This window comes from Solanum pennellii, chromosome 11 (assembly GCF_001406875.1).
Source record: "Solanum pennellii chromosome 11, SPENNV200".
NCBI lineage: Eukaryota > Viridiplantae > Streptophyta > Magnoliopsida > Solanales > Solanaceae > Solanum > Solanum pennellii.
The window spans coordinates 1,024,322-1,049,553 of record NC_028647.1 but is presented as its reverse complement, the minus strand read 5'-3'; the positions used below and the strand labels follow the sequence as shown (position 1 = coordinate 1,049,553).

Here is a 25,232-nt window from a genome sequence, read left to right as displayed (position 1 = left end):
CAAGGATCACTACGAATTAAATTAATTATATATTTAATTAATTCAATTTGTTTGAAAATATTTAATATTTTAGAAGAAAAATAAAGGTCATTTTTCCCCTAAGCTAATGTTAATTTTCCAATTAGTTATAAATAAAAAAATAATTTTATTAATTTACCCTTGAAAAACTTTTTTGGAGTCCTTTTTACACTTTCAAAAAGAATAAATTATAAAGATAAAAATGAAAAGATATAATTAATTTTATCATGATTTTATAAATTGATACGATAGAGTTTCTAATATAAGATACAAAAAATAATTTTGAAATAAATATTTTTAAAAATTACGATGAATAATTTATGATGGACGCAGAACTTTAAAATTGTGGTAGGTTAACAAGGACCAGACATAACTATAGTTTATACAGTACAACCTACACCAGAAATTTTCACACACCAACTAAATATTAAATATTTTTTCGAATGATTTAAGCTTATATTTGGATATTAATTAATTAATTACTAACTCCTAACTAGTATAGTACTCCCACTTTGACCATTCTTTTACTTATTATATTTTTTAAAAAAATAATAGTATAACTATTAACTAGTATAATCTACTTGCTAAAAGAAAATTGACCATTGTTATATGGTCCAAAATATGAATAAAAGTATTTAATCTATGTATAAATATTTTTATAATGATTATGTATGTATTAGAAGATTCACTAAATATCCTTAAATATTTGTCTATGAAGAACTCAATAACGTATTATTTTTTGTTTGATAACTGTGGTGTTTAAAATAATTAACATACACTAGTATCATCTTTCACCAGCAACAAGACGTATCAGGTAACTCTGTCGACCTGATACCTATATAAACTCTGTACATGTTAATATTATTGTACATTAAGTTGAACCCGCTTTTAGGAACTCGTAACTTCAAATTATGAATCTGCATCTGCCCGCAAAAAAAAGTTATACTATACAATTTTGAAAAGAGGATAAAACTGTGCACATGTAACATAAGAAACTAGAACTACAGAAAACTAAACCCAAGAGCTTTACCAAGTACTTGCTATTAATTATTATACAACTTTGCTAAACTCAGTGATATATTAAAAGAAAAATATTTTCAATGAAATAACTAATGAAAATGATAAATGATGTTTGTCTCAAACACAGCCTCTAAATCAGCTGAGAAAAGGGATAGCAGCTTAAAAGTACAGGACTGTTGGTTGCTCAAATCAACAAGATATCGAGTATAATCCCACAAGTAAGGTCTGGGGATGGTGGTGTCACGTGTGTACGTAACGTCGCCCCTACCTTTTATCTTGTAAAGGTAGAGAGACCTCAGCTGAAGTATCATAATATATCTGTACTTGCTTTGTTGTTCATTTATTGCAAGCGTGGTCGAATATAATACAGTAAAAGGACATACTTCTGCTTGAATTGAGGCTTCTACTCATGGCTGTTGTTGGTGCTCTTCAATTGAATTTACCAAATGTCCTTTACTGCTTGAACATCGTTGTGTATTGTTGTACCCCGACCTCGTTCCTTACTAGAGCTGCAACTTTCCTTGTTTGATGTACGACAAGCTTTTCAGTTCTCTGTTCCGCCTTACTCGTGATTCAAAATCTGTGACAAGGGATATGGACAACAAATTAGGTGTGCAGATTCTTTACGAAACCATTGTAGGAAATAAATGAGAAATACATAACTCGCTAAAGGCACACACCATAACAAAGAAATGACTACTGTGTGAGAAGCCTGTTCACTTAGTTTAGTTTGTTCAATTGCATACTGAATGATGAAGAACACCAGCAAACCGCAAGGCATAGGCACTGTCTATTGGATTCTTAACTTTGGGTAGTGGAACTACTCTTAAGAGAAACTAATGCACCAGCTTCACAGTATTACATGTCGTGACCAGCAGTATCCTTGTTATATTCAGTCGCATACTTCTCAAGATATAAATATCCATTATACGCTAAAAAGTCCATGGCTGTTACAAGCAGAAACCATACAAAAAGCAAATGCAATACTGTCTGTTTTGAATGCTTACCAATTTCAAGAAATTTATGGAACACCTATCCGAGAAGGTTCTCAAGAGTTATTCCATCATCACATATGCAGTTAAAAGTGTTGAAGTTATTAACACTGATGAAAATTACCTCACGTTCTAATGTCAGGTTCAAGTAATCCATTTCTTGCATTCTTTTTTCCTTGTATCGAAGTCAAAAATTGGAAAGACTGAGGCTTTTATCTACAACTTAGGAAGGACTTGAGCTACTTCTGACATCTGAGTTCAGAACAACATTCTTCTAAATGAAGAATATGTAAGTTGGCAATGATCACTTAATTCAACTAAAAAGAATTAACAGTTATGAATCCTAATGCTGCATCATATCTTCTACTTTGAACCATCAATGAAGCACTACTGGTAATACTAGTGAACAACCAGGATCCTACATCAGACAACAGTAACTAGATAAATTTATCAGCAATACCAGGTCAATGTCATGTTTTCACGTTCAGAACATTACTTAAATGACAGCATTCTCACTTTTGAAATCTGAGCCAGCAATTATACTTCTTTGTCTGTTATAATATTTTACTCTTACATAAGAGTTTTAGCCAAAGATTCGAAAGCTGAGAAGTACTAAGATAAGAAGACATAGACATTACAGTAAGTTTCCAGATTCTTACTCGTCGGACCTAATTCATGAAAGTTCTGGAAGCTATTACGGCACAAGGTTAATTTTCTCTTTTTTCATTTAGTATGTTGCGTGGCTGCTGGGACTCAATCTGCATCAATTCCTTTGCACTCATTTTGATCTGAGAATTCTGAGCTAACAACTTTCCGCATTGTAAACCTCAACGTTAGGAAAGCATTCTGAGGATGGTGGAATCACCAGTTCATATCTCCTTCTTATAAGAATGAAGCTGAGACAATAATCAGTTGCTGCATCAATCATGTCCTGAATATAGTACAGCGTAAAAATGATTGCTCAGAAGTCCAAAGTGGAGAACTTCATTGTCAGAGAATTAACTGTGCATCATGAAGTAACAAAGATTCAAAAGTACCTGAACGAGAGTCCAGCTTCCACCACGCATGAGCATCTTCCTTCGAGATGGAAGCATCAACATCCTCTTTATCTTCCCCAGAAAAGATTCCATCAGAATCATCACTCTCAACTTCAGAGTAATACAACTTTTTCTCTACTTCAGGATCATATGTCCACTCCAATCTTTTCAAAACATCTCGGTCCTTCCACCGTCCAACAACAGAGACAGCTTCTTTCTTGGCCTTTCCCATCATAATCTCTTGCCACGAGAAAGCAGCATCCGCTGTCCTCTTAAGAGCACCATCATTACTATCACCAACAACCACCGTCTTCAAACACCTCAACCGTGCCTCCTTCAACACTTCCACAAAATCAGAATCATCAGACACAAGAACCACATAATCCACCATCCTCTTATCCATTACATCAACCAAATGATTCCTCAATGCGATATCAGCAGCCTGTGGCTTATCCGACACAGTCCTAACCCAAAAACCTGCCCGTTTCAAATCATCCGCCAAACCATACCCAACTTTCGGGGTCAAAACATCCCTAACAGCACCCTTATACTTATCCATCTTCATCGCATACTTAGCTACCAACTTCACCCTCATTTTCCCTCTAGCAGACTCAATCTGATTCAACCTTTTCGTCTGCTCACGTTCGTGAATTTGCTTAAAATGATTCACAAGCTTCTCATTAGTATAAAATCTCCTCCCACACACTCTACATATATAAGGATCCTCAACCTTAACAACCCCACTTTTCTCCAACAAATTCAATGTTTTCCGCTCTTTTCTTTGCTGCCTAACTAAAGGAGGAACATAACTAAAGGCGTGTCGATTAGCATAAGCTACTGTAAATCTCACAACCCCAAATTGTCCAGCTGCCTTTTTGAGCTTAGTGGCAGCATCAAATGGTGGAAATGACTTAGGTGGTTTGTTATCCAAATCCCAGAAAATTCCAACACTAGCTCTAATTGGTGAGTCTAAAGAACCAAAACCCAGATGGGATTTGGACTCAAAGTGACAAAATCTTTTATAGAAACGAATAGCATGTATAAAGGAGCTTACTTTGACACAGTTCATCATTCTTTAAGGAAAAAAAAATCGAAATTGGTATAGAGGCAAAAAGGTTACAAACGCAGTTTAGTAAATTCAACTAATTTCACAAAATATCATCGGAAAAAGAAGGAGTTTAGGTTTCCGGTACCTTAAATGCTTGATTTCGCCGGAGACGATGGCTCTACTTCCGAGAATATTGGGGACTCCACCGTCCGTGTAGCATCTATTTCCCCTAATTTGAAAAGGCTAATTTACTAATTATCCTTTAAAATTTTGAAATTTTATAAAAATAATTTATATTTTAAAAGATATTAATTGTAAAAAATAATTTAATAAATTGAGAAATAATTTGGGATAATTATTTTTAATAATATAGACACTAATACTCAAATTTTATTCCTTTTCTTTTTAGGAAGCACTAATAATTATTTGTTTGATATTGGTTTATTTTTTATCTTCCTCCAATAGTTTGATTATTTTTTAACCTGGTTTATTTCATATTTAATGCATGAAGTATTTACTCGTCTTTTTTTATATTTAGTAGAAATAATAATTGCACGTGAAAGAAGGTGAGGAGCATGGTGTTTTTGTTGTTTCAATTAAGTCGTTTTTGTAGCTACATCAAGAATTTACTTTTATTTTTTGGACTATATCAATTGCATTGTATATAATTGAGGAAAGAAAATTTTGCACTATTGTATGTGATATATGATATGATGAACCTCTTGATGTTAAATAATGACCGGAGTTTGAGGGTAGACCAAAAGTACATCAATTTCCCGTAAAGAAACAAGGATGATTATGGGTCTAAACTCAAGAATACGATTTTTTTTATCATCAATTACACTCACAATACAACATCTTACTTTAAATATATATATAGGTCGATCGTTCTTGTGATGGTTCTCAAGGATCCAATATAATTACTTAGGTCTACATTATCACAATATTATCCTACAGAACCGGACTATCTAGAAGTTCAACTCAATTTTTTTGTGGTGATATACGGGAAAGATCGACCTTTCTAATACATATTCAATCGTACCGATGTGACCGCCATTGATTATTTTCGATCGGACAAAAAAATTATTTCATAGATAGAGAATCCTTTGGGCCGAGGGACGGAGGAAAGGGCTTATTCAATTTATTGAGCCGTATATGAAATGTAAGCCTCGTTTTACTATTTGGGCTTCGTAACTTTACAAATATAGGAATAACAACAAATAATTGCTTGCGATAGCACTATTTAAAATATAGCCCATTTTAGTACAATTATTTAAAATTCAACCAGTTTGTTTTTCTCCTTCTTTGCAATGTCATGGAAAAATGTAGGAAAAATTACATAAATTAATACATTTTAAAAAATAATTACTGATTTTAGCGATACTTTTTGTTTATTACCATTTATACCAATGCTTTGTTAAATTTGTAATATGTATTAAAAGTGAATTATGTATGCAATATATATGAATTATAATTGTTTTTTGAAATATATTATGTTTGTTTGGTAAAAAAATTGTCACATTGTATTATAAGTGTATTAAAATGTGTGATAAATATATTATTCATCATTAAAATTTGTATTATATGTGAATAATAAATTGTTCTTTGTAATATGTATTAAACTTGTATTATAAATGAATTAAAAGTGATCAAGTGAGGTAAAAATATTATTGCTATAAATGGTAAATATTTTTTTATTATAGTATATTTATGTAAGTTTCCCAAAAATGTATATCATCTTAAAAGGTGGAATATCACGTTAGGAGTGTTAAATGGGTGATCAAAATGATCAAGTTAGTAAATTACTCGTCCAAATTTTATTTGAACTAAAATATGTTGAAAAACGAACCATAACTCGTAATTATCAAAACAATATAAATAAAAATATTCGAAACTTTAGTTTTCAAATTTTCATTTAAAATCGCTATTAGGTCAAGCAAGCTTATTTTCAAATTGATATTTTAAAAGGCGAGAAACGACATCACTAATGTCACTAACACAACAATCAATTATCACAATAAAATGAGACTTAAGTTACATTACCCCCTAATTAAATTTGTAATAAATTTTTGTTATTGATTTACCTCATTTATAACCTAATTATGTATACCGTCAAAGAATAAAAAGATTTAAATATAAAAACTTAAACCAAATAATAAGTCCAAAGTAAACAGCAACCAAATGAGGTGATACATGGTCATTGACTACAAAAAGTTTTGGTTCAAGTTGATTTTTTAGTACTCTCTACCTTCCAATTAATTTATTCATCTGATTTTCGACTTAACATGAAAATTAATTAAGTTCAAAAATTTAAATTTTATAGTCTTAAATCAAAGATACATAAAATATATTAAAATATTCTTTAATTTTGTAATCATAAATTCATCACATAAAAAATTAAAATTAAAAAATAATATAGAAAAAAATATATACCTCTTTTAAAACGAATTACAAAAAAAGATAAAATAACCAAAATCGACTTACTTGTCTCAATTTAAATCAACTGTGTGAATATACCTTTTTAGGTTAACAACTTGAATAAGAAAATCAAAAAGTTATTATGTGTGTCATGTTCTTGACTTCTTTAGTGTTTTGACTTCAAATACTCCAAACCATTTTCATATATCTATTTGACCTCTACTAATGATTTTGATTTGTTGGAATATGGGATAAAGATAATAATTTTAAAATAAAATTTAAAATTAGTTTCATTTCATATTTGATATATAAGGTATCAATTTATCTCGAGATTATTTTATTTCATTATTTATATTAAAATAAAATAATAAGATGATCAGTTGATGTTAAAAGAAGGATAAAATAATTTCATAATTTATTTATTTTTATGTCATTCAGCGTACTACACGACCCTTTGATTCTTTTTTTGGATTCCTTCTGTCAAAGCATTTGAAAACTTAAAATCGTTTGATTTGGATACAAATTATATAAATAATATAATATTATAAGTAAGAGAAAAATTTGTTAGGCAAGAATTATATTATATTTATGATAGAGACTATTTCTTATCAAATATTTAGTTTGACTTTGAATATTTTTGTCACCAACCACGGATGTGTTAGAGCGGGAAGTATACTTTTATTCTTATTCAGAGTCTCGAGTTCGAATCGATTTTGTTACAGAGCATTCCATTCCCCCCCCCCTCCTCCCCCGTTAAATATGGAATTTTCCTGCGTAAATTTGAATTTAATCATACTCACTCCCCCCCTTCCTAAATATGTATTTTTTTTTCGCTTAAATTTGAATTTGATCATAGTCAAATATAAATATACACATGATTTTAGGAAAAAAAGAAATTCTTGTCATATACAATAGTCAAATATTGAAACTTTGCCTCATGTTATATTTCCGGTGTATTTCCATGAATGTATCTACTTTCTTCCCTCGTGGAGCACGGAACACTAATAATTTCAATTTTTAATCGTGAATATTGAAGCTAGACTAATTTTCTTAATTATACTGGTCATTTTAGTTGGTACTAGTGTACGTACATTTTATATCATACAATATATATACTATTTTCAATTATATTGATAAATTAATTGATCGAAAGATAAGTATCAAAAACTGTTTTTTTTTGTGTGTGAAAATTCTTAGGTTTAAAGCCATTAACATATTATGTAATATATTATGGTCAAAGATTGAAATTTTGCCTCATGTGATATATTTCTATTGGAGCATGGAACACTAATAGTTTCGATTTTCAATCGTGAATATTGAAGCTAGACTAATTTTCTTCATTATATTGATTATTTTAATCATTATTTGTAACTATTATAAAATTACTTGATGAAAAATATTTAATTAGTAATTGCTTTCGCAAATATTGTGATTTAATCTGTGATATTATCGGACGGAAAAAAATAGAAAACTTATGCATAATGTCGATATATATGATAAAGTATCAAACATCAAATATAATTACACAAGTCTCGATGTGACCGGTTTTATAGTTGACCAATAACTCAAAGATTAGGCACAAATTAATTTAATTTCAATAAAATTATGTTGTCAATCGTGGCTACTTGACTAAAAAATAAGTAATAATTTTTCAATGTACCTAATATTCTACAAAACCACAATTAATTCAGATTTATTCAATTGAAGTGTATGACCGCCAAGCTAAAATTGTCAAACACAATAAACCAAATACTATATATTAAAATTAATAAGACTTGTTCAATTCTTTAACTTGTTATCTATGACATACTCCAACAAGTATAATACAATTAATTATGTGAACGTATCGCCCCCGTTGGACGCGATGCCCTATCTAATTATCATCATCCGTCTTTTTTTTCTCCCAAATATACTAATTATTATCGATCGATGTAAAAAAATTATAAATTTTAAATTCTGAATTTGCCTCTAAGTATATATATCATAGCAGAATTTATCAGAAAACAATCCTCCTCCAAAAGATCCTTTATATAGATCAAGTAAAATAGTTGTTTGGTGATTTCTAAGTTGCATTCACATTTCCTTTAATTAGCTTTTAAAAAAAATAGAATGATATGAAGTTGAAAATATTTGAAGAAAACCATATCATATAACATAATCAAGTATTAAATATTTTTAATAATTTTTAAAATTTATAACAATTAAACGTCTGCTTTACACGTATGATTTTTAAAATTTATGATCAAACGTCAGTTACCTCCGACACGAGGAGGGAATAATAAACAAACACATCATGTTAGAAAAAAATGGAAACGTCTTGTTACGTGTTTCCATTTTATTTGTCAAACTCTCAAAACGCGGCTAATTAATTTATTTACTCAAATTCCCAACTTTTCCCCTACAATATACTTTATATTATAATTTATTACCCCATGCACGTATATATAAATAACTCTTCTTCTTTCAACAAACTCAAATATATTATTCACTCACAAAAAAAAAAAAAGACTCATCAAGAAAGAAAAGAAAAAATGGCATCACACATCAAGAAATGCATGATTTTATTTCTATCGGTACTACTCATTTCATCAGATTTTCATCGAGAAGTATCAGGATTACGAATATTACGAGAAGAGGAATGGTTGAAACAAACAACGGATTTAATCATTCAATCACTTCCTCGAGGTCCATCTCCGTCTTCAGGCGCGAGCCCGTGCACTAATATTCCCGGTGGTAAAAGGCACGGGCGGTGCGCGCTAGCGAATATTAAGGAAGAAAAAATAATTGCTAGTCAAGTTGATAATATTCATAGAGCTTCTTCTTCAGCTTATCCAAATAATAATATGGTTCAATTTGGAATTGCAAGTTCAGAAAATAATGATACACAAAAGCAAGGATAAAAAAAATATATTTTTTTATCAATTCTTTTTAGGATATAGTATATACTTTTAATATTGTAAATTCCCTAGCAACTTCTAAGGGATTTTTTTCAATATTTTTTTTTTGGTCAAAGAAATCTTTGTTATATGAGTATATGTTGGTGGAGGACAGCTAGATAACTTCTAATTTTGGTTGTTAATTAATGTATATTATCATAAACATTGTATTCATATATTTATTAATATATATATGTTAATTCTTTCATCTTTAATATTTTCCCTTCAATTTTTTTATTATAGTGGTTGTTGTTATTAGTTTGTGTTGTTATTATTGTTTTATTGTAGTTGTTGTTATGACTAATTAACGGTGAAATTTTCAAAAACAAAAATATTTTACTTCAAATATACTAGGTCAAAAGTGTAATCGTTGATGTTTTATCAGTTTTTAAATTTTTTCTTATCGTGAACTAGTTAGAAATTCATTTTACAAAATATGATTTTTCTATTTTATGTTCATCGAATCAACTCACTCGTGAAAAAACATACATTGATAAATATATAGCTTCTCATTGAGATACTAGAATTAAATCCCACCATCGAACTATCTTTTTGGGACTTTGAATAACTTTTGCTTTATGTATTCCTCCATTTTTTTGGAATCCCTTTAATATGTATACTATATGGTAAACTTGAAAATAATTTAAATATGTATGAATTTTACGTATAGTATCTATATATAATATGGATAGTATATAAAAACAATACATAATACTCTAATATACATATAGTGAATTTTCAACTTTTCGGAATTAATTCTAAATTATAGTAGTTTAACTTACGATAATTTATACATTTAATTGCACAATTTGACCTTCAAATATGTAGATCTTCAGTTTTTACTTTTAAAAATTAAATTTACGATGCAAAATATAAACGTATGACCTGAAAAAGATAACTAATATAAAGATCAAACACAAAATGGACAAAAGTGCAAACGATCCAATTTTATACAAATGGGCCATGTCTTAAATTATGGCTAAAATGGGCTATCCGTGCAAGTTTGCCTCCTATGAAAGAACTTAGAAGCCCACAAATCATCCAGCCCAACTAATCATAACATTACGATTTAAATGGTAATATCGAAGCGCTAATTATAATATGATATTTTTTTTCGAACTTTATTATTCTATTTCTTCCAAGGAAAATTTAGGGCTTTACTCTAAGGTACTTGGATTTCTAATCCATAGTTATATTGAAGTTTGAATGTTTATTAGTTTGAACTCTATGAATAGTCTTTCAAACTCTTTTTAACACATTGTGTTGAAGTTCAATTTGCTAAAACTTTGAGCAAGAAGCTAGGAAAGTTGACCATACATTAAAAAAATATTCCCTCTGTTTCAATTTATGTAGCACTTTTCATTTTTCGAGAATCAAACAGAAAAATGGGACAGAAGGAGTATATTATTTTTTATTTCTTTCTATAGGAGTTTTTCCATGTTTGTTTTTTAGATTAATTTGTTTGGTATGTAAACTAAATTATCTAGGGATTATAGCGCAAAAATTATAATTGTTTGATTAATTTTATCCCATTTGAGGGATGAGTTAAATTAATACCAACTTTGATGAGAAAATTATGTGGAATATTCATGATTAAGTTTGAGTTTAACTTTATATCTTATCCTGTATATCAAATAACCATTAGTAACTTAAGCTTATATATATCGTAAAATTAGAGATAGATAATATTTACCACCTGAGCAACCCTTACTCGCGGAATATATATAGACCCTACTAAGCTTTCCCTCTAGCAGGTAAAAAAAGGAAAAGGAAAGATGTTTGCATAGAATCCAAATAAAGGTCCTTTTGCTCAAGGCAACACTTACTCAATACCACTCAATCTCCAATATGTTCATCTTCCACATGTTTTGACAGCATATATACTACTAATGTATATCTCAAATTGACCATTTATGATATTTTTTTCCTTGCAATAATGTTGGTGGAATCTTTTTTACTTTCCGTAGGACTATAAATCATTTCACAATATATATAGCGCGATCGATAATATTAGTCTATCGACTTCTTAAGTCTAAGGATGTGGAGTTCTAAGCAATATACACCTTCTGTCCTCTGATTAATTTATGCGACACCCAGTGTTTTTAATTGAGAACATACAAAATTTTAAATAATTCTAAAATTTGTGGTTTGAAACAAATCAAAGACATTTTTTACATATAAATACATGCCATGTGTCGATATATGCCACATCCATCGCCCCTTTATATTTAAACATAAAGTGCAAAAAATTTCGAGGATATAGCATCGAATCACATCTGACGTCATGTATATAAGCTAAGGTGCTTTCGGCACTCAAATAGGTCTCGAGTATGAGCCCTGCGAATACATGCAAAACTTCTTGTTGACCAAACAAGGATTGTGGTGAGTGGTAAGCACTCCTTCATCCTTAACCAAGAGGTTCTGAGTTTGAGTCCCTTTTGGTACAGAGTCTCCTTTGTTAGAGAGTGATTTACCCCCACTAGGATTTTTCGACGCGATTCAACTTTGGTCAGACTCTAATGTGAGTACCGAACATCGAGTGGAAAATAAAAAGAAAATTCTTGGATCTATACATTCATATACATCCAAATTATTGTAATGATGGAATACTATAGCTCAAGGGTTTATATGCTGGAGATTTTAGGGTAGTAGAGAGAGAAATTAAACTAGGTTATAAATTCAAAAATGAAAGTGATACATGCATGTATATGTGGATAAGAATTGAGGGTACAAAAGGAGCAACTATATATATAGATATATTCTTATGACATTGATAGTACAATAGCTATAGTCCATTTTTTTCCCTAATATATGTATGTTACATAGTGAGGGGGGCCTAATTTAATTTGTACAAGTAATTAATTCATTTTCTTTTATAACAACCATAGGTTAATTTTGTCTAGTATTGAGAGTACGAATGATTCTCATGTTTCCTTAACCCAATGCATTTATCTTTTTTCAGATATTGTTACAAACATTATCATTATATTATGTTTTGTGTTTACTACGTATAATGATGTAAATTGTGATACGAAATGGGGAACAGACTTAAGAGGATAGAGGGAATCGAGATAGAAGTGGAACGGGATAAGTAGGAGGAAACATGAGTCTTGTCTTATCGATTTCACTAAGCTTACGAGATGAGATGAGACGAGACTTGACTTACATGCTTGTGCACATTGCACAAATACTAGCTCCATACATAAATTACTCTTTCCGTTTCATTTTATAGACATAATTTGACCTTGTTCTATAAAGGAAAGACTTTTTTTAAAAGTAACTTTTATTGTTATATTTGTAATGTTAAGTTGCTTGTTAAACATAATTAAAAACATTAACAAAATCAATAAACAATAAAATGATGGACAAAATACAAGTAACAAAAAAACATACTAGTGAGTCTAAAATTTAAAAAATATTTTAAGACAACATGCATAATTTTTTATATGAAAAAATAATACTAATAAGAATATGAATGCATCGATTAACACAAAATATAATTATGCGTGAAAGAAAAAGTTTTTTTTTTAATTTAAAAAAAAAAGAATTTCTTGAATATGTGAAAGTGATGACGTCATGATGGGCTTAAATAATAAATGGACCGGATCTACCCAAGCCCAAAGCCCAAGGTCTGTACGTTCTTTTACTTTGTTAAACGTGCATGTAATAATAAGACAATTTTTATTTTATTTCTTATCATCATACTTCACGTGAACTATTTTTATTTAAGAATATCGAACGATATGGTGCCGTGAATAAATATGAAAGAAGCTATATAGAGTATTTTTAATTTCTTCCGAAAGGAGTTCTACGATACGCGATTTCAAAATAGTTGAGTTTCAATACTGATACAAAACATCGTGTGAGAAAATTAAAAAGATATTATGTGCATTGAGCAATTTAAGAATTTATTTTCAATCCAATGTTCAGTGCCTAGTTAGAGTCCGACTAAATTTGAATTTTCACCAGAAAATTCCTCACTGGGGATAAAAAACTCTATAACAAAACTGACTTTATATCCAAAGAGATTAAAATACGAAAATTCTAGTTAAGGAAGAAAGAATACTCACTATTCCACCATAATAATTATTTGTGACTGAGCAACTCCATTGATACTGACTAACAAAAGAGTAAAATAGAGTATACACAAATTATATTTTACTTAAAATTGTATTTAAAAGATGAAATTTAATAGTAAGGATGCAATTGTGAAAAAGAATAAAATATATGCAAATCATAGGAAAAGTATGAAATTTTTAATAAAATAATATAACATAAAGTTACAATAATAAAAGTTAACTCAAAGATTTTAAAAGTTGGTATAATAACATTAAAATAGTATTGTGCTGAATTTTGATAATTGATATATGATGTTAAATTAGTGTTAAGTTATTGCGATACTTAAAATTTGAAGAAGACAATAAAATGCAAATTTGAGTTCTTTTTTATAGGTAGGCAACGATAAAATTGCATGATAGAAAAGATTTAACCGCGGAATAGATTCTAAATATTTGAATAAAAAAAAAATATAGGAAAACAAAAATATAAATACAATAATACTTAATAATATTGATTCATGTAAATAAAAATAATAAAATAATAATTACATAAAAATATAATTATTTTATTTCTCAATTATTATGACGAATTGATTCAAATTACATCATACTATACACCTAGTAAGCTACCTACTTATAAAGCTTCTGGCAATAGCTTAGTTTAGCTGACAATTCAATTTGAACCCTCCAAAAAAGTCCAACCCTAAAAGCTATTTATTTTAAGTGTTTTTAAATTGAAATAATTTTTAAATTTTTTATGATATTTAAATAATATTAAAAAGTATTTTCAATTTAAATAGGCTTGAAATATTATATATTTCTTCATTTTAATTTATGTTTTGTTCGGTCAAATATTATGCAAAAAAATATTAATTAATATTTTAAGTGATGATCGGATTTTTTTATTAGAAAGGGCAAGCAAAGCAGAAATAGAGATGTCCTTGACAGAGGATCAAGCCACTCGAGCAAAGTAAGATTAGCGGAATGCAACTTTTTGACTGATCAGCTTCAATATGAGCTTCGAGAAAAGCATGCAAAACAGACTAACCTAACTCAATGAAGGCAACTGTCAGCATTGATTCAGACACACACGTGAGCGGTTTCTATGAATCTTAAATATTTTGTCAATTTTAAATAATTTTAAAGAAATTTTAAGTTAAGTCGACGATAAGCATTCGTTTTAAAAATTAAATGCTAAAACAATACGATCAAACGATCTTATTTTACGAAGAATTGATTATGTTCTTACTATACACATTTGTCAATTTATAGTCTTTTAATTTCACATACAAGTATACTCATGTGACAATTTAAGATTTTTTTTTTATTATAAAAGTTTATAACTATAAAATTAAATAATATATTAAATATATATTACATGTCTTTAGTCTAATTCACAAAATTTAATTTAATTTATTTTATACTTTTAAATATCGTATCAAATTAAAATTCGACAAAAATAACAATGTTGATTATTAAATCAAGGATGCCAATAAGTTTGGAATTCCAAAACTGTAAATCTACATGTCCTGCATGAATTTCTGTTACTGCCTCAATTGTTTATTCGATACATTATTATATCTTCTTAAACTGCAGAATCCTATTAAAATATGAACTTATAGTAAGGATAGTTTTTGTGTATGTCTAAAAATAATATTTAAAAATAGTGTCGGATATGATATAATGGTAATGTTAACAATAGTATAGTATTAATATTAGATATGCTGATATTACTTGTCTACGAAATCAAACAATTATGAGGTCGTTTAGTGTGATAAATAACCAGAGTTAATTTTGAGAGAATTATTAGTGTACTTTAAGCAGCTGTTTAGTTGTATCCCGAAATGGAGGTGGAATAGTAATTTCATGATAATTTATATTATCCTCGAACCTCTTAGACTCTATTTTATACATCATTTTTTTTATATTCATACATATATTAACATAATTTTTAACAACAGTTATAATAACATTCACAACTTCAATTTCCTAATGGTTAATAAAATATACCATGTGTTACCGAATTATCACATAGAGAGAAATTATCTACGTATAAAAATTAATATTGAATATGACATATCGATAATGATGATATTGATAAATTGATACTATTAGATATGATGATGTTATTTGTCCTCGAATCAAACAATCTCTAAGAGTATCATTAATCTGATTCTTTTTGCTTAGAGTGCCACTTGACATAACTTTGTATTTATATAAAAAATGTAATTTTTTATCATTTATGAAAGATTGTGACTTTTGACTCACTATTATGGAAGTATGATAGCAAAATTTTTGAATTTTTTACTGTTTGATGATATACTAGACTTATCATCTCTGTCCAATAGGTTGATGATAAGGTTAAAATAAGAGAAAAGGTTCAAACCCCAAAGCAGGTAAAATCCTTTACTTCCCTATCAGGGTTTATAGTAATGGTTTTGCTTGTATTAGATTCTTTTTCTCTCTTACTTTACTTACTTACAGTGAGTACCAAAGCCAGCTTTTTATTTCTCCTACCTAGCTAGCTGTTGCTACTACTGTCTCTTGTCCCCATCAATTTTATTTTTTTTCCACTAGTATTGTTGTGTCACTATTCAAACTCAAGTGATATGGTAAATCAAGAAAACTAAAAAAAGGGGGGTGTTTTTATTTAGCTTTTAACTACATTTCTTGATTTATGCAAGGAACAAGACAACTTTGAGTAGGGTGTGTTGAGGGGTATAAAAAGAGTGAGGGGGGAGATATGCAGCAGCAGCACCTGATGCAGATGCAGCCCATGATGGCAGCCTATTATCCAAACAATGTCACTACTGATCATATTCAACAGGTTATCTTCTTCTTCTTCTTTTTATTTTACTTGTTTTTTCTTTCTTGATTCTTTTAGCTGCTTTTCTCTCTCTCTCTCTCTGTGGCTGGTTGGCTGGCTGAGTGCTTTGTGTATGTATGCTGTGTTGTACTAGCTGTTGTTATGCTTTTTCTTGGCTTCTAGTTGAATAAAGTTGCTTTCTTGGTTGGTTAAGTGTTGTTGAAAAAGGGTATTTTTGGTCAAGGTTTATTGTTTGTTGTGATATATATGGAACAGAAAAAGTAAGAAAAAAAGTTGCTTTCTTGGTTGATGAAGTGTTGTTGAAGAAAGGGTATTTTTGGTCAAGGTTAATTGTTTGTTGTGATGTATATGGAACAGAAAAAGAAAGAAAAAAAGTTGTATTCTTGGTTTATAAAAGTCCTGCTTAATAGAGTGTTTGTTCATGGTTTCTTGTGGTCATATACATGGAACAGAAAAAGAAAGAAGAAAAATTGTATTCTTGGTTGATAAAAGTCCTGCTAAAAGAGTGTTTATTCATGGTTTCTTGTGGTTATATACATGGAACAGAAAAAAAAAAGAAAAAAGTTGTATTGTTGGTTGTTAAGTCCTGCTTGAAAAAGGGTATTTTATGCTCTAGTTTTGTTGTGTTCATATACAGGAAACACAAGAAAGAAAAAGTTGCATTCTTGGGTTGATGTAGTCCTACTAAAGAAAAAGGTGTTTTTGGTTATGGTTTTTTTGTGGTCATGTAAGGAAAACACAAAAAGAAAGAAAAAAGTTGCATTCTTGGTTGATAATAAGTCCAGCTAAAAAAAGGTGTTTTTGCACAAGGTTTATTGTTGTCATATACATACAAGAAAGATGTTGCTTTTAGGTTCTTGCCATTTCTTCTTGAAACTTATGTTGCCTTGTACATGGAACACAAAAAGTTACATACAAAAAGGAAATTTTTGCTCAAGGTTTATAGTTTATTGTCTATGTTCATGTATAAAGAAAAAAGTTGCATTCTTGGTTGAAAGAAGTCCTGCTTAAAGGATATTTTTACTCAAGGTTTATTGTGGCCATATACAAAAAGAAAGGTGTTGTTTTTAGGTTCTTGGCTTTGTTAACTTCAGTCTAAAAGGCTTCATCTTCCCTTTGGAAATATCTTAAGATCTTTATGTATTGCTAGTATATTTAACAATGACCCTAGTTTTCAGTTGTAAAACATAATAGTAATACATAAAGATCCTTATGACATGGACAGTATTTACTGAGGCCTAAGTGTCATATAGTTGTATTTTTGCTCAACACTGAGACAGCCTCTCGTAGAGATGTACGGTAAGACTATGTACTATAGACGTTGTGTGGCACCGCTTTTCCCTGGACTCCGTGCATAGCAGAAGCTAAGTGTACCGAGCTGCCTTTTGTGTTTTGCGTAACAGCTGTTTTTTTTGTTTTTTTCTGTTTCAGTTCCTGGATGAGAACAAATCACTTATTCTGAAGATTGTTGAGAGCCAGAACTCTGGGAAAATAAGTGAATGTGCAGAGTAAGTTCAGTTGATCTTTCAGGCTAATCCATTCGGAATTCACTTCTTCGATACTCTTGTTTTTAGATATTTTCACCTGATTTTGAAATGTATCTTATGTTTTTATATATTCAACATTATGATGACATTCTTGAAACTTGAACATAGAATATAGAATGGTGGCCTGGAAAATATTTAATATAATTGCATTTTATAATATGGTTAACATTCTTGAAACTTGAACATAAAATATAAAGTAGTAGCCTGGAAAAGATTTTACACTCTGGTTCATTTATGGTTGCTATAAATAATTGGCCCTAAATTTCAACTTGAAATCAATCGAATCATATCCATACGGAGCCTTAGTGAAATTGTCTTTTAAGTAAATATTTTTCTTTCTTAAGGAGCGTATAAGAAGATAAACGTGATAGCTAAAATGGATCGGAGGGAGTATATTACTGTGCTATTTATTAAGTAAACACTTGTGGTAACTCTTCTTGCTGTGGCAGGTCCCAAGCTAAACTTCAGAGAAATCTTATGTACCTTGCAGCTATTGCTGATTCACAGCCCCCGCCTCCTAATATGCATTCACAGGTAAAAAAAACATATCTTGGCATTTCAATTATCTACATTTTTGTAGTTAAGGATTTAACTTGTATACTTTGAGTCGTTAACAACGTAAAGAAATTCTTACTATCTGTCAATGTTCATAACTTATTGTAGTAGGTAACATATCTTGTTTTCTTGGTAACTCATCACACCTTTTTATAGACGATTACCAGTAGTAACGTTTATGTGACCTCTTTTTCTACGATGTTATATTGCTCGGACACTCCAAAAATTGTTGCTGCATGTGTGTCGGATACTTCAAAAATGCTTTACTTTTTTGAGTATCCGACACACACCCTTTGATATTTTTGAAGAGCGTGAGCAACATAGCTTCAATGTGTATTACTCCGATGTTGCATTTATTTTATATCCTGCTACTTTGTTGTCTCTTTTCTTACAATTCTAAGTCAGATACTTCCCATTTGAGCCGAGGTTCTTCTAGAAACCACCTCTGTACCTTGCAAATGTTGGGGTAAGTTATGCATGCATCCTACCCTTCTAAGACCCCTCTTGTCGGATTACACTGGATAGATATGTTATTGTTGTTAGTGTTTAGGTGACTTATAGTATACATAAGCTAATTAACACATGTTGTTTCTTGTCATTCTTGAATAGGCTTAACATGTTTGATAAGCTAGTTTGTAGTTGTAAATTTGATGTTTGATGTCCTGCAGTTAGCTTCTGGTGGGATGATGCAGGGAGGGGCACATTACCTGCAACAACAACAAGCTCAACAACTAACAACGCAATCGCTTATGGCTTCAACAAGATCCTCTTCCTCAATGCTCTATGGCCAACAACAACAGCTATCATCATTGCAACAACAACAAGCAGCAGCCTATCATAGCCAGCAACTCGGAATGAGCAGCTCTGGTGGAGGAAGCAGCGGTGGACTTCACATGCTACAAAGCGAAAACACTCATAGTGGTAGTACTGGTTTCCCTGACTTTGGCAGAGGATTAGGCAGTGGAAACAAGCTGGAAATGGGAGGTTCTATGTCTGATCAAGGACGGGGCGGAAGCTCGAGTGGTCATGGTGGTGATGGAGGTGAGAATCTTTACTTGAAATCTTCTGAAGATGGGAATTAAGTTTATGTATGTTAAGATTGGCTTTTTTTATTGTTAGTTAAGGATTTTGAACTTAAAAGATTTTGTTATCTAATGCTTTTTTGATCTTTTGGGCTTAGTATCTCAAATGTTTGAAACTTTTTCACCTTCTAAATATCATGTAAATTTGTTAGGTCATTTTGGTTTTCAATCATGTCTTTTTATTTCTTCTTTTTGTTGAGCTGTTTGGTTGCGAAAACTCAGAACAAAAATTTGGAGAACGCGATATGCTTAAGTAGCCGTTTTTAAAACCACTATTTAAATTCTATAGGTGATATTTTAGGACGGTATTTAGGTATAACAACAACGTATCCAACACAATTTTACAAGGCATTTCGAGAAGTTAGGGTGTAAGCTATCATTGCGCATGCAAGACTCATGCATCTCCTTGATTAATTTTATACGAGTTTAAGTGTCTGTTTATGCATATCAAAATCGATGAAATGAATGTGAAATGAGGTCGAGTTGCAAAAAGACATTTACGTATTATGTCTATATTTTAAATCGGGGTAAACACCAAGCAAGAATTTAGTTGTCACTTTTATAAATTTTGTGGAAGTGGTAGCCCTTGGCCCAATATATTTTGATCTATTGGCTTTTGATATTGCATTTCATTGGCAAATGAGCTAAAGACAACGCACCTAAGTAAGATTTATTATTTACATTTTTGTGTTATATCAATTCAATAAATGATGCGTTTTTCACGTAGATAATATGTATAATTATTTTTATTCGCGTATCTACGTTCGTTGATATTTTTCGAGAAGTATTTAAAACACTTCTAAATTCGTTATGAATTATCAATTTCATCCTCAAACTATTAACAATCTTAAAAACACTCGTTTATTTAACTAATTGAACTTAAATAATTTTTGATCTGACAAATATAAATTGAAATTTGGTGAAATCAAAAGTTTCAAATCGAAGAATATATAATTAAGAGTGAACGTATCGATCTAGCTCATAAGTGATAACTACTGTCAATTAGCGACCATCAAAATCAATTTGGTTAAGTTTGAACTTGTGCTTTTGACGAATATGTCAATTTTTTGTCGTTAAAAAGACAAACAAAAATAAAAATCATAAAATGAAATATGATTTTTTTTGTTTAATTAAAATATATTAAAATAATAAAATTAGCTATTTTACGTAAAATATATTATAACTAATCTCGTGAAATATCCTAACAAATGTGATAGGTAATTATGGATAAGTTTCTACGTTTGATAATACTATTACTCCATGTAATTGGTCATGCTATAAATATGGTAAATAATTTTGGCGATTATTTTAATTTTTCTAAATCTTAGTGATAAATAAAGTGGGTGAAATGTTTGAAAACGTTCAATTAAGGAAAAATTTAAAAGACAACACTCATAACAGGAGTAAATATTTCAATTTACCTAAATCATAACAATCTCTATGTTATGAAAAAGTATATTCTAAGAAAAACTTAATTATCTGTCTCATGTTATTAACATTAAAATTATTTTTGTCCCATCTAATCTTATATTTTACAAATTTGAATAAAAATAAAAATAAACCTCACATAATCAGCAAGTTGAAATTTATGTATTTCATTTTTTTTAATTATTACATAATTTTGGAAAGAAATTTCCAAGAAAATTAAAAAAAGGTGAGAAAGAGACAAGAAATTGAACACATGTTTGAATGAATGAAAAAAATCAAGAAAATTTTGCCTTCTTATTCATCCAATACAATTTTTTAATACAATAAATTATTATGTAATATATAGATATATATTTTAACTTAGCATCATTTATATTTATGTACTTTAACTTTGAGTCTGTATAAATAGATCTTTATATTTGTATAAAATTAAATAAATAAACATATATTTAACATGTCATGTAGAACAATTATATTTCACGTGTTTTTTCATATAAAATGTAGATCTACTTATTTAATTTTATACTTGAAATGAAAGAGTGTGTATGGATGGATAAGTTTGTATTAAAATTAACTAAATTTTCCTCTACAATGGTCAATCTTTATGTAGAAGACTAGTAATATTTATTAAATTGGATATGTTGACTCCTTTAATTATTTCTCATCTCAAAATATAATGATTAATATAATCTTTTATAATTTGAATTGACAAAAGTGAATTTTTTATTTGTTAGTTTCAAATCTTTAACAAAAAAACAATATAAAACTAAAACCAATTATGTTCAAGACTACATACTTAATTATTCGTGTCAATTTTATATAGTTATGTTTTATGTACACAATATTTTATCTTATAGTCCATAGTTTTGACTAATTGCTCAAATTATAATGACTAAAATCTTATAGTATAAATATAAGAAAATAGGAACACTATTAGAAAGTTCTAACTTCTAAGGCTGAATAATTTTCTCCACTTATACGTATGCAAAAAAATAAATTCGGCCATATTCTAGAAATTCATTGTTTATGTCATATTAGAAATTAGTGGCCTCGTATTCTGTATTCACATTAGAATCCGATCAGATTATTTATCAAAAGATAATCACTCAAATATTATTCGTTAAAAAGTATATTTTATATCTACATCAAAATAACTTTTTCGAAATATATATATAATTTTTGAAACAATATACTGTATAAATCCTAACTTCGATACTGAACTCGATTAAAATTGAATTTGCCCATAGCAAGGTCCATTTCCATATTAAATGTTTTGGTATTTTCAAGGCTCAAATTCGAGACCTCTGATTAAAGATCTAGTGTGTGTTATGTTTATGTAACTAGACCTCTCATGAGCAATTGGATCCTAGACCTGTAAAATGCATCTTCGTTGGTTATCCAACATCACAAAATACTTTTATCTTGTTATAAAATCACAATATATATGCCTTCCATCAAAAACTTAATACATTTAGGGTTTTGTATGGTAAGAAGGATAAGAATAACTAATCCCGAGATTAATTAATTTTAAAATGAATTTATTTCATACTTGATTGAAAAATAATCGTAAACGTATTAAGAGCTAGACAACGATCCTAAAATACTAATCTCTAAATAATTAAACTAACTTATTCCCCAAGCCCTTAATAGTCATAAATAAAACAAAAGTATTCCAAAACTTTTGAATATGGTGACAATTGACATTTCATGGAAATTTCTTCTTCCTCTTTATATAAAATGACACATTATTTTAGACTTCAATTCTTCAAATAACATAAAATGAGCAACAAAAATAAAGAGCCAATGAAGGTAAAGTATATATCAAGCCCTCTTTTAGTAAATGTCAAAAATCCTTCTGAATTTAGAGCAATTGTTCAACAACTTACTGGTAGAAGTCCACCAAAATCATCAAATATTTATAATCATCAACATGGAAAAATAGTGAATTATAATGAAGGAATTGTTGGAGCAAATAAAGGTAGTGAAGGTTCTAGTAATTTCGTCGAACGCTCGGTGGGAAATCAAATTCGTGATAATTTTTGGAAAGAAGATTCAAATACCTTTTCTGAATTTCGGTTTCCATACTAATATGAGTACTAATAATAATGCTCTTAGTATGTTTTTTTTTAATTATGATTTTTGCCAGCTAAATAGGTAGGAGTGTATGTACTTGTTATTTATTTTAGTAGTTGTAATATTGTTCTTGTTTTCTTGCTTTTTGATTTCTATTATATATTGTCACGTGTTGTTTTGCTACTATCTGTTTTATTTACTTATTATATGTTGTTTTCTTCATTTTTAGTACTTCTATTACTAGGTTGTTTGTATCTTGAGCCAAGAATATGTCAGAAACAATCGTTTTATCTTTGATGTAAATGTGAGGTTATGTCTTAATCTCACGGAGTGGATCATACCGAATATAAATTATTGTTATTAATGGTGAAATATGATATTTGCTTTGAAATTGAAATTTTGCAAGGTCTTTATTAACTTTTAAAATAAACTATGCATCAAGTCAATAATTTTTACTTTCAGAATGTTTTTTTTAATATCGAATATTTTAGGCATGTACATGTCACATTTATATCATTCTCTTGTAAATATGAGAGTCTAGATTTCGAATTTGAGGGAGCTTGAGGTAATTTTTGAACGTGATATCATATGATATAGAAGTGATATACATTGTGCATATCATATGTATATCATGTTATGTTGTGTATATATTCTGCTTTTGGCGTGTCATAGTGCATGGGATCAGAAATGGCAAAAGAGTGAGTCGAGTTAAATATGAATTAATATTGAATATGGTGAAAATAAAAAAATATATGATTGACCCATATTTGATATGGATAGCCCAATGGCCAATGTATAATATAGATATTCATATTATTCGTTTTCTTATATGTAAATAAATAAGCATCGACAAATCACAAACATTTCTTCTTCTTTTATTTCTCCTTTTAGGGTGTGTTAAAAGTATAAAAGTAAAATATTTTCTAAAAAAATAAGTAGTCATATATTGAAAAATTCCTTAGAACTTTCCTAAAAATCGGACTCGATATAAATCGAAGTCAATTTTTTTTAAAAGTATATCTTTTTAATAATATTATTTTTTTCGGCTTCGATTCAATATTTGAGATTTAAATCTCAGGTTGAAGCTAAATTTTAAAATTTGAATCTCATATTAAAGTCTGATCCTGAATTGGGATCAAGGGTTGGTCTTCAAAAATTTTAATATTATATATTTTATTGAAGGTTAATGAATATATTATGTAAAGATGTTATTGCTATGTCTTGAAAGTAGAATACTATTAAGTTATTAGGTATTTCATTTTGGGAAACTAACTTAAATTTCATAATTTTAGGAGCAAATCATTTAAAAACACTCTAGTTTACAATAATCATATTTTGATGTGTTCAGATACGTTCAGATACATGTATCTCGGAATACATAAGGTCAAAAAATTGTGTAATTTGTTCTAAATACACTGTATTCAAGTGGATTCATATTCGCTCACCTCTATTTCCATCTCTCTCGCTTCCCTCCATATTTTAGTGTATCTAATAGTAAAAATATATGTATTTAAAAATGCATAAGATGCGTAATATTTTAAAGATATAGATAATAATATATATATATATATATGATAGTGGAGTATGTCTAATTATATTTGTTAATCTCTCAATAATATTTGTGCTTTCTTATTACAATACAAAATATGAGGAACAAAAGAATTAGTGGAACTAAAAGATTATTTTTTTTGTAACCAAGTGATTAATACAGCCAAAAGAAATTCCATAGGGGCTACTTTTTGAGTTTTCAATTTCAATTTAAACAATAGGACTTAAATAGTCAACTTATAATATAAATTATAATAATAAATGCAACGCCACTGCTGACCAAAAAGAGTAGGAAATATTCCAAGTTGACGTTTAATTATAAAATAAAAATAAAAAAAATAATATTGCATTTGCATATTCTATATTTTTAGTCATATTGGTTTAGTCAAACAATTGTTTTCTGTTAAAAGGATGAAAAATCATATTTATGACCTTAAATATTAAAAGAAATTGCAATAAAAAATAAAACATGAAAGAAACGTAATTTTATCGATGAATAGGGTTTATACTTCTATTCTCCGATGATTCGTTATAGCCCCGCATTGGTGAGGGATAATAGACAGATGGTTTGCTTATGTGAACTTGGACAATTACTCTTAATGATCTTTTAAAGTTGAGTTAGACCGGGGAGGGGGGGGGGGGGGG

At 29.2% G+C, this 25,232-nt stretch overlaps 2 protein-coding genes across 4 annotated transcripts; one reads left to right on the top strand and one right to left on the bottom strand.

Annotated features, from left to right (window-relative positions):
• Positions 1–999: 999 nt before the first annotated feature.
• LOC107003083 lies at positions 1,000–4,369 on the bottom strand. 3 transcript variants are annotated; one of them, XM_015201330.2, is made up of 3 exons: positions 3,068–4,362; positions 2,690–2,961; positions 1,000–1,618 (listed from the first exon to the last, which is right to left on the bottom strand). In XM_015201330.2, the coding sequence occupies exons 1-2, from the start codon at positions 4,137–4,139 to the stop codon at positions 2,951–2,953; spliced, it is 1,083 nt and encodes a 360-aa protein (XP_015056816.1). In that variant the 5' UTR covers positions 4,140–4,362; the 3' UTR covers positions 1,000–1,618; positions 2,690–2,950. The 3 variants fall into 3 exon arrangements, 2 of the variants coding, with proteins under 2 accessions (XP_015056816.1, XP_015056817.1); XM_015201331.2 differs by having other exon boundaries at positions 2,699–2,961; XR_003575327.1 differs by lacking the exon at positions 2,690–2,961 and having other exon boundaries at positions 4,261–4,369.
• An 11,628-nt stretch (positions 4,370–15,997) lies between these two features.
• Positions 15,998–19,596, top strand: LOC107003393 (GRF1-interacting factor 1-like). Its single transcript, XM_015201716.2, has 4 exons — positions 15,998–16,354; positions 17,786–17,862; positions 18,351–18,435; positions 19,125–19,596. The coding sequence occupies exons 1-4, from the start codon at positions 16,271–16,273 to the stop codon at positions 19,536–19,538; spliced, it is 660 nt and encodes a 219-aa protein (XP_015057202.1). The 5' UTR covers positions 15,998–16,270; the 3' UTR covers positions 19,539–19,596.
• Positions 19,597–25,232: the final 5,636 nt, after the last annotated feature.

What these genes read in the sequence shown, in the direction of transcription:
- LOC107003083 (XM_015201330.2), bottom strand. Translation starts at nt 4,139, where the DNA reads ATGATGAACTGTGTCAAAGTAAGCTCCTTTATACATGCTATTCGTTTC.
- LOC107003393 (XM_015201716.2), top strand. Translation starts at nt 16,271, where the DNA reads ATGCAGCAGCAGCACCTGATGCAGATGCAGCCCATGATGGCAGCCTAT. An exon ending in CTACTGATCATATTCAACAG is followed by an intron (nt 16,355 to 17,785) that starts GTTATCTTCTTC and finishes TTTCTGTTTCAG; the next exon opens with TTCCTGGATGAGAACAAATC. An exon ending in CTCCTAATATGCATTCACAG is followed by an intron (nt 18,436 to 19,124) that starts GTAAAAAAAACA and finishes GATGTCCTGCAG; the next exon opens with TTAGCTTCTGGTGGGATGAT.